Genomic DNA, 13,385 nt, shown 5'->3' with positions numbered 1-13,385 from the left:
TAAAAAATACGTTTATTGGTTTTAATTAAAAAATAATTCATGTAAACTTCTGTAATAATTCCTGCGGCAGCGTATCGATAATTAATACTCACATTCCACAATTCATGCAGATCCGTTAAGTATTGAAGGAATTATGAGTGTCCCAGTTGCGCGAGTCCGCAGGCGGGTCCGTAAAATTGTCGATTGAGTGTTTTTAGGGGTATTAGATCTGAGCAAATATGTACATATTTACTATAAATCGTCCAGTACTCGTAAAATTAGATATGCTTATTGATCGAAACGAAAACTTGAAATTTTATTTCACCGTCGGCATATATTGTAGGTATTAACGCAAGTCATCAAAAATTGACTTTCGTTTCCGATTAATAGTTGACCGAATATAGTATAGACTGTGATTGTTGTGCTGCCGCCCAAATGTTCGCTTTTCCAGGTGGTTAAAATCGACCGGTTGAAATTTATACATTTTACTCCTAATTTTTCAGTTTCGACAGCCAGTAAACTAGCGGATGAATTTCCAACGTTCTTGGGTCTCATTAGCTGACATGACGACCAGTAGCAATGCTTCTATCATATTAGGATCAGCTTTCTTGAATGTAATAGGTTAAGACGAATAAAACTCTGATGATGAAGATTGCTTTTCATCCTCCACAAAATGTGCATGCAAGCTTTTACAAAATCATTACATTTTATTTTTACATTTATTATTGGGAAGAGAAATATAACATCATCGAAGGATAATGTCGATGAATTTACATTGCTCAAGACGCAATCTGACATAGTACTAATCAATTAATTGATGAAAAATTATACAATAAAATTAAACAAATTTGCAACCCCAAGAATAGACTCTTGCTCCTCCTGAGTGAGCTGTCGGTTCGGCACGTCTCTGGAAAAGTTCCTGCCGGCCAAGTAACTTGTGAGCAAAAACGGAACCTCTTGTTTGAACTCGAGCTTGGAGGAATAACCAGGTTCTTCGGTGAACTCGTAGAGATCGTTGGAGACAAGCGTCTCATTCCTGGTCATCGCGTTTGGGAATGTGATGTCACTCGTAAAGTTTCCTGCAACATTAAAAGGTCCAAAGACATCCGAGGAGGCATCCATCTGAGTTACATAGTCGGAGCAGGAATCTACGTCAGTGGATTTGCACCAAACGACACCGCAGAGTTGCAAGTAGATGAGCTTCACCCCGGCAGGGAAGAGACCACTGTATGCCACTGAACGGTATACTTGCTTCTCAGAGGCCATGTACTGGTACTGCAAGTCACAGCACAGGTTCTTGTGGCACACTTGAACGTGAAATTCTTGTCCTGCCGTCGAAGAAGCATTGAGAACGTCGCTGGTGCTCAGGAGCTTCATAGGGAAGCGCCGTACGTTCAGCTGGCGGTGACCATCAGACGGTTTTTTGTACTGTGAGGAATGCACAAGATTATTCGCAATTTATTGTTATTTTTCATTAGCAGTAACTGTATTAGGAGTTTTTTTTTATTTAATTATGTTTTTTAGCTCGTTCTCTTTAAGCCGTAATCTGAATGTCATTCCAGTAAATGTATGGAAAGGATTACTATGAAAGGCAATGCATATCAAAAATAGCGTCTAGCTAACTCGTGCATAGCTAAGAAGAAGCAGATCACAAGAAAAATTTCGGAATATGGGTATGAATAAAAGAATATGGGTATGAATAAAAGAATATGGGTATGAATAAAGGAATATGGGTATGAATAAAAGAATATGGGTGTGAATAAAAGAATATGGGTGTGAATAAAAGAATATGGGTGTGAATAAAAGAATATGGGTATGAAATGACGACTAGAGAATGGAGAGCCTTCGAGGATCCAATACCTTAAGGATCATAGGCCGGGAGAGGCGAGGTGAGGGCGGTCGCAGGGGCGCCGTCGAGAGGCGCGTCCTGACGGGGGCGACGACGAGCACGTCTCCTGCGAAAGTATGTGCAGGTGGCAGGGAAGGTCTTTGCTTTATAAATATTAATTCTGATACGAGAAAAAATTACACGAAAGTTTCATGGAGTACAGGCAAGATTATTGAGAATTTGTAAATGCTAGCTTCCGCCAAATTGGTTGAGATTGAAATATTAATTTTTAATTTAATCCTAGGATTAAATAATGTCAAGGTTAATCTTAAGCCAACACAAGAAATAAGAACCGTAAATATTCTGACGCGTAATCATAGAAATTCCGTTGCAGGCCTCAGTTCCGGTGCTAGGAAACCGGAAGTCAACTATCTAAAATCTTCGAATTATTTTATAGTGTCATACTTCATTAATTTTGGTCTGCTTACGCATTTCTGCCTCTGAATTTCCAATTTCGCATATATGCATACATATGAAACTGTAGAGTCATGAAGGGTAGATGGTAACAATAAATAAAATTGCAATCAGAAAATTGTCTCTGCGATTCCCGAGTCTCGCAATTATTAGATGCAATAATGGTATAAAGTCTGTTGCTCATGAGCGCAACAGACGCACGTGTTCATCGACGGCGAAATAATTCTACGCGATTAAAAACACGTTCGCAACAACAATGCAACGATAGCAATCAAATAAACTTGAAGTATCAGTCACAGACGCGTTGCTAGGTAATATCAGGCGCAGAAGCAAATCGCCCAAAATGACCAAACTTCGTCGAAATGTGACAAAATTTAGCCAACGTGGATGAGAAGTCAACGTACTAATTTTTGAACTCTGAGACCTCAAGTAGGCCATTGGTTCAACTACCCGTCATTTTAAACCAGAGTTCTAACCAGAATGTTGATCGTAGGTGTACGCGTGCTTCATATCGCTGTAGCCGCGGTACACTCCCGACCCCAGCTTGCTCTGCTCCGGCCAGTGGTAGTTGGACGCCAGCAGGTTCACTCCCAGCCGACGACTGAACGAGTTCTGAACATTTGGAGCTGAAAAAAATATATTCCATCGAAAATAAGTCGCTCAAGAGGTGGTTCGAATTTGAGACAAATATCCACAATTTTAGACAAAATGGTACGAGTAGCACATAATAGTGTGGTAATTTTTGTCAAGCTAAAATTAAACGAAAAATGAACAGAAAGTATTTTCATGACAACGCCTCCTAAAGCTTATCAATGCCAGTAATCCAAACTTCACGAGAATCAAGCGATTAAATGAAATTAATTAAATAGAAGTATAGAATTAATTAAATAGAAGTATTATGAAAGATATCATAATACTTCATAACACAAAGCTTAATAAATACACGCAACAATGTCATTCTTTTTTATCGTGGAAGATACCCAGGTTAAATGGCGCCACGTCCACCCACGCTGTGCTCATGACGATGTCGCGCGTGAGGTTGCGTTGTACGTTAGCGTAGCCAGGATCCTCGAAGAGAATGTCGAAGCAGATCTGAGGTTGGATAAGACGTCGTCAGAATAAGTTATACTTATTATATAAGTTATATAATAAGTTATACTCATGAGAAATCTTCGTTATGCATCCTGGCGTGTGAAGCAAGGCGAGTCCACAGTTATTGACAACAAATAAAACAATCTACATATAAGGTTTACACATTTTCATGATTGAAGTCATTGCGATCGCTTTACCATGATTCATATAACAAAAATATTTTATACGTAGTTAAATTTGAGGGCGAGAGTTAGGGGAACGGAAGCTTCTAATAAATAGAGAAATTTGCATAGGCCTAGGTACGAATATTACGTAGTAATTTTCCGCATCAAAGTATTTCCAAAAAATACACGAAAAATTTATTCCCTAATTATGATTGACCGATGAAATTTCGAAGTAAGAAAGCACCTGTGATTATAATCGTTCTTTTCCCGACACCACAATCACTACCAGCCAAAAAATTCTTACTGAAAAATTTACACACAAAATTACTACGTTTGGCACAAATAAAAAAATAATTAAGAATAAGCTCTTTAGAAGCAACACCGCCCTCACCTGCAATGAGAACGTGACGCCGAAGTCCGAAGTGAAGAGAGCGGCATCCATGGAGTCGGGACTCGGCGAGAATTTCGGTTCCAAAAAAAGATGGCGTTTGCGGTACCTGTCGAATGATTACGCGTCAGAAAACTACTCGAAATTCAAATTGAATAGAATAAGAATGTATATAATTGATTGGAGTTTACCCAGAATGTTGAAACGTAATACAAAATTATAATTACAAAAATAATTTTAAGAAAATGACAGGCCGCAGTAACACCGAGGCTGGAAATGGGTTTCTAGTTGTCTAACATTAAATTTGCCTCACTTTTGTACAAATCAAGATATATTTACTAGCCTATGAATGATTCACTCAAAAGGGTCATAACTTACTGTTGAAAATATAACTATAAAACGAGTAGGCAAAAAAAAAGCGTTAGCAAGCACACCTATGAAACTTACGTCATGTTATTTGGTCTCACCTGGCTACGACCACGCCCGTACGATCGAAAACGACCTGAGTATTGTAGTAGACGAGCTGGTCGGGCGCGCATTCTGCTGCGATGGTATCGTTTTTGCAGGATTTTTCAGCTAAGTCAACAACCAAGTACAACTGCTGATGGCGTGCTGTGCAGCTCAACTCGTGCAGCGGCTGAAGAAACCAAACATAAAATTGTACTTAGTATAGTATCTACGGCATTGAAGAATAGGCCTGGATAGGCCTGTCGCCGATTCTTTTACTTTTCTTGACTAGTTCGCAGATCTAAAATGCTGGCCTTTTGATAAAATCTTTTCTACGAACGGTATGTTTAAAATCGTTTCTAGATTTCAGTTGTTCCGTAGGATAAGAGTACTTCTCGCAATCTGGCTCGGTTGGTTTCTATAACTACTCAGTAAATGGCTTCACTACTATTGAGGAATAATCAAAGTATACGTATTTTTAAATGTACGGTAACTGACTCTAGTCTTGTTCAGGAAATAATTTAGCTATCAGATATTTAAATAAATGACAAGAAAATCGAGACTTGACCATAAGGTGCCAGTGTTCACTGTTCAACATAACTAATGTACAGCTTAGTAATGAGTTTGTTGCATGCCATGACATTTCTTGAAAAAACACGCAACTTTTGAGTTTTGGTTATTGCAAATCTCCTATGAAAAATCTATGAATTTAATAATTTCAATACAACTGTCTCCACTCCTGCTAAAATGATGCCGGTGCTGAACCCGTTAATCCATAAGACTAGGGCTCCTCCAGCCCCATTTCTCTCCTCTTACAAACGGTCAAAGAGCGGCTTCCACTCCCACATCTCGTAGCCCAACCGATACTGTTCCGTCGAAATATGACTTCAAACCGTGTCATTCGGAGGTCGCAGCTACCTTCCAACCGCGCATTAGATTGTGGAGAACTTTTATTACAGTGGTGGACGCAGCCGGCACTGGCAGCTACCTTCGATCTATTCAAAAGCGTTCCACAGCGTCGATCACGCACTTCTCTGTACGATTACAGCCTCCAAATTTCATCACTATCTAGTTCACAACCTTGACTGTTAACTTAGAAGCAGGCAGGCGTCAGGCATTGTCTCAGGAAATCAATGACACTTCATAGCAGTTCCCACACGAGCCCCTCAAGGATCAGCTCATCGGCAGCGCTATTCCGCTTAGTCTACGTCCTACGCTTGCCCAGTGCGCCAGTAGTGGTTAAAACATTTTCAACATGGGAAGAGAAACCTTTCGATGCGTATATGAATATCTTTAAAACTCTGGCATGTCAGAAATGTGGAATGCACCCTACGCAACCAAAAACGCAGGCCTCTTTAAAGAGGACATCATTCCCACTTACAAAACCATCATGAGCGGTGACGAGCCCAATCTTCACTGTCACATGCTCCAACGGTACCTGTTCGCCTCCCACACCGCCGTAGCAAGCCTATACAAACCAGTTAAAACCTGGACATGAGATTTATCATTGGATTCCTCACAATGACTTCAATCGACCACCTCAATATTGAGTCAGGTGCACATCCCTTATTCGATAACCTAGCGCTAGCATGGGTGGCCTAGCAGGCAGATCCTTGCCAGTACTCTCCAGCCATTCCTTTCTCATCGTCTTCGCTACTAACGAACACAGGTCCATAAAGGCTGCTTCCATGTCCAGATGTTGGCACCTCGTGGCTGGCCTGTTATCGGATGGCATCATTCTTGTCGTCTAATGCGGGAAGGATTCGGCTACTTCCACGAGACCAGTAAGGTACCTGGAACTCAACCACATGCCGTAGCTTCCGAAGGAGCCTTGCTCCCTAGCCCCCAACCACTCTGCGGTTGCTCAGCTCCGTTCCGGACAATACAGTTCCTTCGTATCACACGTCAAGAGAGAAGCCCTCACCAAGCGCCTCCAGCCTTGAGGCACAGAGGCCTATTCCAGGTTACTCGGCATTTTTTCGCTTGCCCTAACCTTCAACGACTCCTCAGTATAGGACAGTCTAATGTAGGCTACGGCCATGCGGACTATCCTCCTCCTTTCGTCCCAGGTTGTTTCGCTCTTTTGGCTGCCTTCTTGTCCACCACCTGAGCCGGCCCCTCGTACGCTCATGGCCGTAGGCGCAACATCAACAACCGACCGTCTTTTGGATGCTGGATGCATCATCGTATAAAAATTTTGAATTCCTCAGTCATGATTCACAGTATATATATACTGGGCTGCACAGCAGCTGTATATATAAATGAACATGCTACTACAAAAGAGTTAGCTGTATAAGCGTGTCTAGACTTGGTGCGACATTCTCTTACCGAATTTGAGATATAAAACATGTTTCTTCTTTAAGCTTCAAGGCTAGAACTCACATCAAAGACTGAACTGTTGACGTCACAAGGCGCCACGCTCTCTAGCGGCGAGGGAACAGCAAGGCTGAGCGCGCTAAACACGGACTGGTTCCGTGAGTGATGGTCCAGTCCCTCCAGCCCGTACTCCGGGCACAGCACGATGTCGGCTCCCTTAACACAAGTTCTAATTAAATCCTGAGTTATTATCTCTATTTACTACAACTTAATTCAACTTCAACACTCATAACAACTGTGACAATGAGAAAAATTTAATTATGTAATGGATTAGTTGAATCGTATCGCTAACGGAACAACCATGAATGCCAACAAAATAACCCCAAAAATATTGGACCAACTGAGCCAAGAAATGCTCTCAAGATTAAAGTGTTCAAATGAAACGGTGAATGAATGATCTTTTATAATTTATACCATACGCTACTGACTCAAAAATCAATCGAAAATGAATATCAAGACTGACCAAAATAGTTTGCTAAATGTGTAGCGGACAAACTTGTCCTTTAGCCATCCATCGATCACCACCAATTAACTCACCAGAATTTTGGCTTGGGCGGCATAAAACTCGATGCTGCGAATGTTCCGTTTGAAAATTTGTTCGCTTCCGCCTTGAGTCCAGTTTCTATCCGCCTCCATCTCGAGCACAGCTGCCGTGTAGACTATTTCTTGGGCGCTCAAGACATCATCCAGTGAATGTGACTCCACTGAAATTTCGGGTTCAATTCTCCAGAAATTACCTTCACTGCTTCCTTCCAATGCTTCGTCAACAAATATCTCATCATCGCGTGAAAATTCAGTCGGTAATTCATGGATGGCAAGATTGGTGTTAAATAATGGCTTTGACCAAGAATGCGTATTATTCGAATATCGCATGTAGAACCCAGCAACATTTAAGCACAGAAAAAGCACCAGAAAGATTAAGAATGCCGATATGCAAATAATATTTAACCGCATTTTATCGATTTGCTCCTCACAGCAGTCTTTCGAGATAACTTCTTACTCCCGAGTCCTATTAGTGACTGTGAAGGGCAGCAAGATGAGTGACGAAGCCAGCTGAATTTATCTATCACGCGCTCCGATCATGTCGTGCAAATAAAATGTCCTGACATACAAGGGAATGATTGCTGTTTTGATAGGCCTCATCACGGAGATAAGCAAGCATCCTACATACGCATATTAGAAGTCAAAGTCTACGAGATGTCCCGACTTCCACGTTAGTCCTACACCCACGTGGAGATATTCCCAGCAGATAGCAGATTCATTCACCAACATGCAAGAAATATACGATTTTTAGGTTCTAATTTACGAGTTAGGTTTCATGTTCTACCCCACAGAAAAATCTTATATCGTAAATAAAATGAGAAACCAAACTGTTGATTCCCATGGGTGAAGAACTGCTGTCATAGACGCTGTAAGTTATCCCGTTTCTGGAAGGTTTTGCTAGGAAGTACTCTCGATAAACTCAACACGTGTTCAGCGTATCGATAGGCTTGTGTAGTCGGAACCAACCGCGGTTTATCATAAAATAAAGTTGATATTGTGAACTCTCTCGCACATAAAAGATAAGAAATATAGAGCTCTGGTCAAGAATATTTACTGTGATGAAGAATTTTCCAGAAAAATACTACCTAAAATTAACTAATATTAACTAAGGTAAACTAGGCTTCAACATTACAGCAAATGCATTAAACTCTGAGGTATATCAACAAAAAGACCTTCAACTGGATTATAATCAATTTAACCGTCCAGAGACTGATTTAAAATTCAAATTTCTTGAAATAATAATGCTCTTAATCGGCATTAAGAATGTTATTATAGAGCACATAAAATCTTGGATATTGATTTTAGAGTTACCGAAGTCAAAGAAAAAAAAAACAGTACTTGGTATCAAAAACATAATTACGACCACCAAATTTCATTCCTTTCAGAAACAATTTAAGACGCTGGCAATTACTATTATAAGTTTAAAATTACGCAAAGCGCTCAAGTGACAAAAGAATTTACAATACACGTACGTCTGATGGCTACGATACACGTTCGTCAGATGGCCAACGTCGCAACAAACACAATGCTACTAGTAGTTCCATGTTAGAAAAGCAAAAAAAGTAATGCGTTATAGTACAAGCAGTTGATGAAGAGTTGAGCTCTATTGAAAATACACATTTTTAAAGAATATGTACAACACAAATACCAGACGAGATCGCAAGGCAGAAATGTGTACAACAGCAACTATAGGCATATTACTACGGGCACTAAAGACAAACTTATGTTATAAGCTCAACTTCGATTCTACTTTTTTTATATGAAAATGTAGAGATTGCAGAAACTACTCTTATCACCGAATCATTTTCTTCAAGCTTCTGTTTTCTGTTTCTTGCTTGCGAAAGCATCCAGCTTCTTATGCTGGTTCTGCATGAGATTGTTGGCTATGGAAGTCTTCAAATCTTTCTTAAGTTCCTCCATCACAGAACTCATTACGAGAGAAATAAGATGCTCATCCGGGGCCCTTTTTACACCCCTATTATTCTTGGCCTTCTGAGTAACATTTTCAGGTTCAGATTTTCGTTCTTGAACACAGTTCGTTCCCGGATTTGGACTATCCGTTTTCATCAGCTCAGCAGATAAGGTCTTTTGAAGACTTTCCACATCAAAAGTAGCGCAATCGCTGTCGAATTTATCGTCAAGAATAGCGTCGGTTTCTTTAGGAGCTGTTTTATCGTCTCGGGACGTCAATAATTGGCTCTGCTCACGGGCTTCTTCTTCCTCCAATTCTCGGAGCTGCCGCCGAATTTCTTCTAATTTTTTATAGTCATCAGAAACTTCCAAGAGAGAATCGTTATGGTCCAATTTGTTCATCTTGTCATGCTGATCAGCAGTCTCGAGTAGCTGTGCATCGTCATACTCGTTGATACTTCCTTCCTGGGCCTTCCTCTCCTCCTCTTCCAACATTTGAAGCTCGCGAGTGATGGCTTCAAGCCGCTTTAAATCTTCTTCGATTTCAGCCGACACGGCGGCCTTCTCGTGATCTTCTGAAGCTTTTTTCTCTAAAGACGCCGTATTTTTTACCAATTTTCGATCCAGCATTGAATAAATATTCAAAGCTTCAGCAGAACGCAACGTATTTTTAGTGACTGGTGCAAATCTGTTCTTGCGAAATTTGTATCGACCAAAAGCATCAATATGAATAAATTTGGGGGATTTCTTCAAAAACTTGCGAAATTTGACCGACTCTTTGTGCCAGTAATGATATATTTCTTTGGAAAGAAAAGGAGATGGAGCTCTATCGAGTGGCTGAGAATATCTAGCAGCTACGATGGCAGCTGAAGGCGGAGGAAGCTTTTCGAAAGAGACAGTCCTGCCTTTTGGATCGTGAAGCTCCTCAGCAGGTGCAGTTCTAATAGGAGTGTCAGGCTTGGTCAAAATTGATGATGTTCTACTCGGAGTAGTCTTTTCATCATTAATAAGCATCTTGATTCTGACATCTAACTTAGTTCGCTGAGCAGTTGAGTTTTCTTCCGATATCACTAATGGGCTTGCTCGGCAAGTGGAATTGTCCAAAGTTTTCCCATTGTTATGGTTTTCTTTGTTCTTCAAATCGTACTTCTTTTTCTTCTTGGACCAAGAATTTCGTTCTTTTTTAGAGCTATCTGAGGATTCAGATTCGGAGCTGTTAGATGCTTCATTCTTTTGCAGCATAGCTAATTCTTCATTTAGTTTCTTCAGCTTTGAATACAGTTCTGGAAGACCTTCATTCTCATCTAGCCTTACTGATGTAATCGATCGATGTAGCTGTCGTTTTCTGTAGGCTTCAACGTCGTAACCACCATCATCGGACTCGCTGGCATATTCCGTTACAGCAGCTCGCTTTTTATCGGGCATTTTCACGGGCGTTTTCTCTTTCAAAGTTCGTTTATCCATTTTTATGACAAGTTTGTGTTCCTTCACATGCTTCATATTAGCAACTATAGATTCAACTGGAGTTTTAGGTGCGACTTTGGGAGAGTCTGGAGTAGGAGGGACAATGGATGCTACAGATTCTTGAATTGCCGCAGTGGGAGCCTTGGTAGAATCTGGGCTGGGGGATTTAGTGGCCGCGTCAGCAAATATTATTGCATCAGATGAATCTTTAGGCTCTTTCTTAGTTTTCTTTTTCTTTTTAAGCTTGAGTTGAGTGGCTAGCGTAGTGTCCGGTATTTCAGCAACTGACGAAAAAGATACATTGGTGTTACTGTAGTTAGTGTTGCCATATCCATAAAATGGCGTTTGACCATATTGGTTGAAATTTACCGGCCCTGCAGGATACATGCCATTCATGAATGGCGGCGGGCATGGAGCCGGGGGAGGGCACATCATGGGGACCATGGGGCACCCTGTGGGAGGAACAGATGACGGAGGTGGCACTGAGATTGGCCCCATTGCTGGGAAAGGCAAATTAGGAGGCGGAATACCATAACTTTGGGGAGGTGGGAGGTTCATCATTGAAGGAGGAGGTAGTGCCGTGTTGGGAACAGGATGAGGAGGTGGTGCCGTGTTGGGAACAGGATGAGGAGGCATTGCAGCATTGGGAAGAGGATATGGAGGCATGCTGGGAGGCATACGCTCCACAGCAGGCTTTTCATCACTAATGTTTGTCCGCTGAGACCGCTGAATGATGTAATCCATGGATGATTCTGAAAGGCTATTGATGCCACTAGCTTCATTTCTAACCTCTCCATCCAGCATCTCCATGAAGGACTGACCTTCAGGAGGGTCTTTGCTACTGGGCTTCAAGAGAGCAGCTTGCCATGACATCACCATTGGAGGAGTGTGAGCGTCGCGGGACAGCTCGTCATCACAGAAGTTATGAGACTTCAGTACTTCAGACTCAAGCTCTTTGAGCAACATCTCCGTCAGGCTCAGAGAGCCACCTTCTTCTTCCTCACGCAGCATCATGAAGAGCTCTGCTAGTCTCCAGATTCAGCAGAACCAAGCGGACCAGACCTGCACAATATAATTTCATTGTAAATTACATAGATAATCCCTTAGCAAATTTACCCATTTAACAGATAGACTCCTACAGCAGTTCCTTACTAAAAAATTTGACAATTTTGCCAAGTTTCAAAGTTTGCAGTTTCAAGTATGTTATTTTTAAAATATTAAAACATATGCCATACATTCAATATTATTAAAAAACACAACAATGCAACTTGCTCATAACAATACACATAGGTATATACTAAGTACATGCCTGCGCACAACTCTCTCAACACATCACTCATAATCTACTAATTTCCATCCATAAACTCCAAAAATCAACTAACATGTCTAACAAACACCAGCTGTTTATTTGATATGAATACATCATAGGATAACATATAGTTATCAATTCGCACACATAATTATCAATTCATTTAAAAACATTGTAAAATGAATTTCAAAGTCGTGCACTACTACACTTGTGCATTGATAGGAGTTACGCAAATGAAGCATATGGCGCTGCATCAGTTCATAGAAGTTTCTGAGCTCGTTTGAATAAGCCTGACACAAGTTATCTTTCTTACAAATAATCTTAAAAATGTAAACTACCTCATTAAATCTCTTAAAATGAATAAATTAAAACAAATAAAAAAAATTTCAAGCACATAAACAAACTTGAGAAGATAAAATGCATGTAAAAAATATATATATATACATTTTTTTGTGTGATCAATACGGTTCATTTATTTGCTCAAGTATGTAAATAAGATTATTTTGGGTTATTAAAGACTTCAAGAAAAGGAAGAAAACTAAAATTGAGGAGGCAAAAGGACATGGGAAATGCTCCTGCAGCCTGCAGAAAGGAGAATCTTCACTGCATGCGCTGCTCGCATGCTCATGCGTGTGACAGGCAAGACTCTCGGGTCGCATCGCAGAGAGAGTGGAGGAGGGCTGTGTACCAGGCAAACCAACCGCACTTTCAGAAAAGCATGAGCTGTTGCTCTGTTGTTATTAGATTGAGTATTTGGCCAATAGATGCTTTCCTATGACCTGACCCAAATCTTAATGTATGCCTGGTGCACTGATTGCATGTCCAAGAGACATTTTTGGGGAGCAAGGACCTTGATACGTATGATGGTTGAAGTTTTGTTACAGATTTGGTCAAAAGTTGGAGAGCAAAATGCTTAGATCGTGGATGAGCAATTTTTTGGAAAATAAAAATTTGATGAATTCTTTACAATTACTGCGGGATGTTCATAAACATCATAACTTTAGTGAATGGCCCCATGTCATGGTGGTGGACCTCAACAAATCCTTGCAGAATGTTGTCTTGCCTCAGCAAGTGAATAATTTCCATTCTTGACAAGTGTAATCACAATGAGAATATAAATTCTGTTTATTAGTTTTACATTGACCATTTATTTCCTTGTTACGCATATAGTCTTATCCTTTAATTGATACTCCTTCTCCTTTCATGGCCGGAATAAAATCAAATATGTACAAATAGATCGAGAAAATATTAAAATATTTTACCATGATCTATTTCAGTATCAAAGGCTGGAACTATATTGGTGTCTGTGACAGTTGATATAGTAATATATATAGGGGTTTCAGCAGTCATTAGGATGTACTACCTGTCACCGATTCTTAAAATTGCAGAATTTTTACAGCCTGTTGCAGT

General features: G+C 40.5%; 2 protein-coding genes across 2 annotated transcripts; both read right to left on the bottom strand.

The window, feature by feature from the left end:
• Positions 1-622: 622 nt before the first annotated feature.
• Positions 623-8,267, bottom strand: LOC108668034 (pantetheinase). Its single transcript, XM_018155162.2, has 8 exons — positions 7,286-8,267; positions 6,755-6,904; positions 4,393-4,562; positions 3,929-4,034; positions 3,262-3,373; positions 2,758-2,907; positions 1,840-1,934; positions 623-1,407 (listed from the first exon to the last, which is right to left on the bottom strand). Exons 1-8 carry the CDS (start codon positions 7,700-7,702, stop codon positions 805-807), a joined length of 1,803 nt encoding a protein of 600 aa, XP_018010651.1. The 5' UTR covers positions 7,703-8,267; the 3' UTR covers positions 623-804.
• A 61-nt stretch (positions 8,268-8,328) lies between these two features.
• On the bottom strand, positions 8,329-11,787 carry LOC108668033. Its single transcript, XM_018155161.2, has one exon. The coding sequence runs from the start codon at positions 11,678-11,680 to the stop codon at positions 9,101-9,103; it is 2,580 nt and encodes an 859-aa protein (XP_018010650.1). The 5' UTR covers positions 11,681-11,787; the 3' UTR covers positions 8,329-9,100.
• Positions 11,788-13,385: the final 1,598 nt, after the last annotated feature.

The sequence above is a fragment of the Hyalella azteca genome, unplaced genomic scaffold, assembly GCF_000764305.2.
Source record: "Hyalella azteca isolate HAZT.00-mixed unplaced genomic scaffold, Hazt_2.0.2 contig2189, whole genome shotgun sequence".
Taxonomy (NCBI): Eukaryota; Metazoa; Arthropoda; class Malacostraca; order Amphipoda; family Hyalellidae; genus Hyalella; species Hyalella azteca.
The sequence above is the reverse complement of the archived record's forward strand: the minus strand, read 5'-3'. Positions and strand labels throughout refer to the sequence as shown.

Excerpts from the sequence above, each read along its gene's own strand:
- LOC108668034 (XM_018155162.2), bottom strand. The coding sequence starts at position 7,702 with ATGCGGTTAAATATTATTTGCATATCGGCATTCTTAATCTTTCTGGTG. Across the intron at positions 4,563-6,754 it reads TCAACAGTTCAGTCTTTGAT|CCGCTGCACGAGTTGAGCTG; the intron begins GTGAGTTCTAGC and ends TGGTTTCTTCAG. Across the intron at positions 3,374-3,928 it reads GCGTCACGTTCTCATTGCAG|ATCTGCTTCGACATTCTCTT; the intron begins GTGAGGGCGGTG and ends ATCCAACCTCAG.
- LOC108668033 (XM_018155161.2), bottom strand. The coding sequence starts at position 11,680 with ATGATGCTGCGTGAGGAAGAAGAAGGTGGCTCTCTGAGCCTGACGGAG.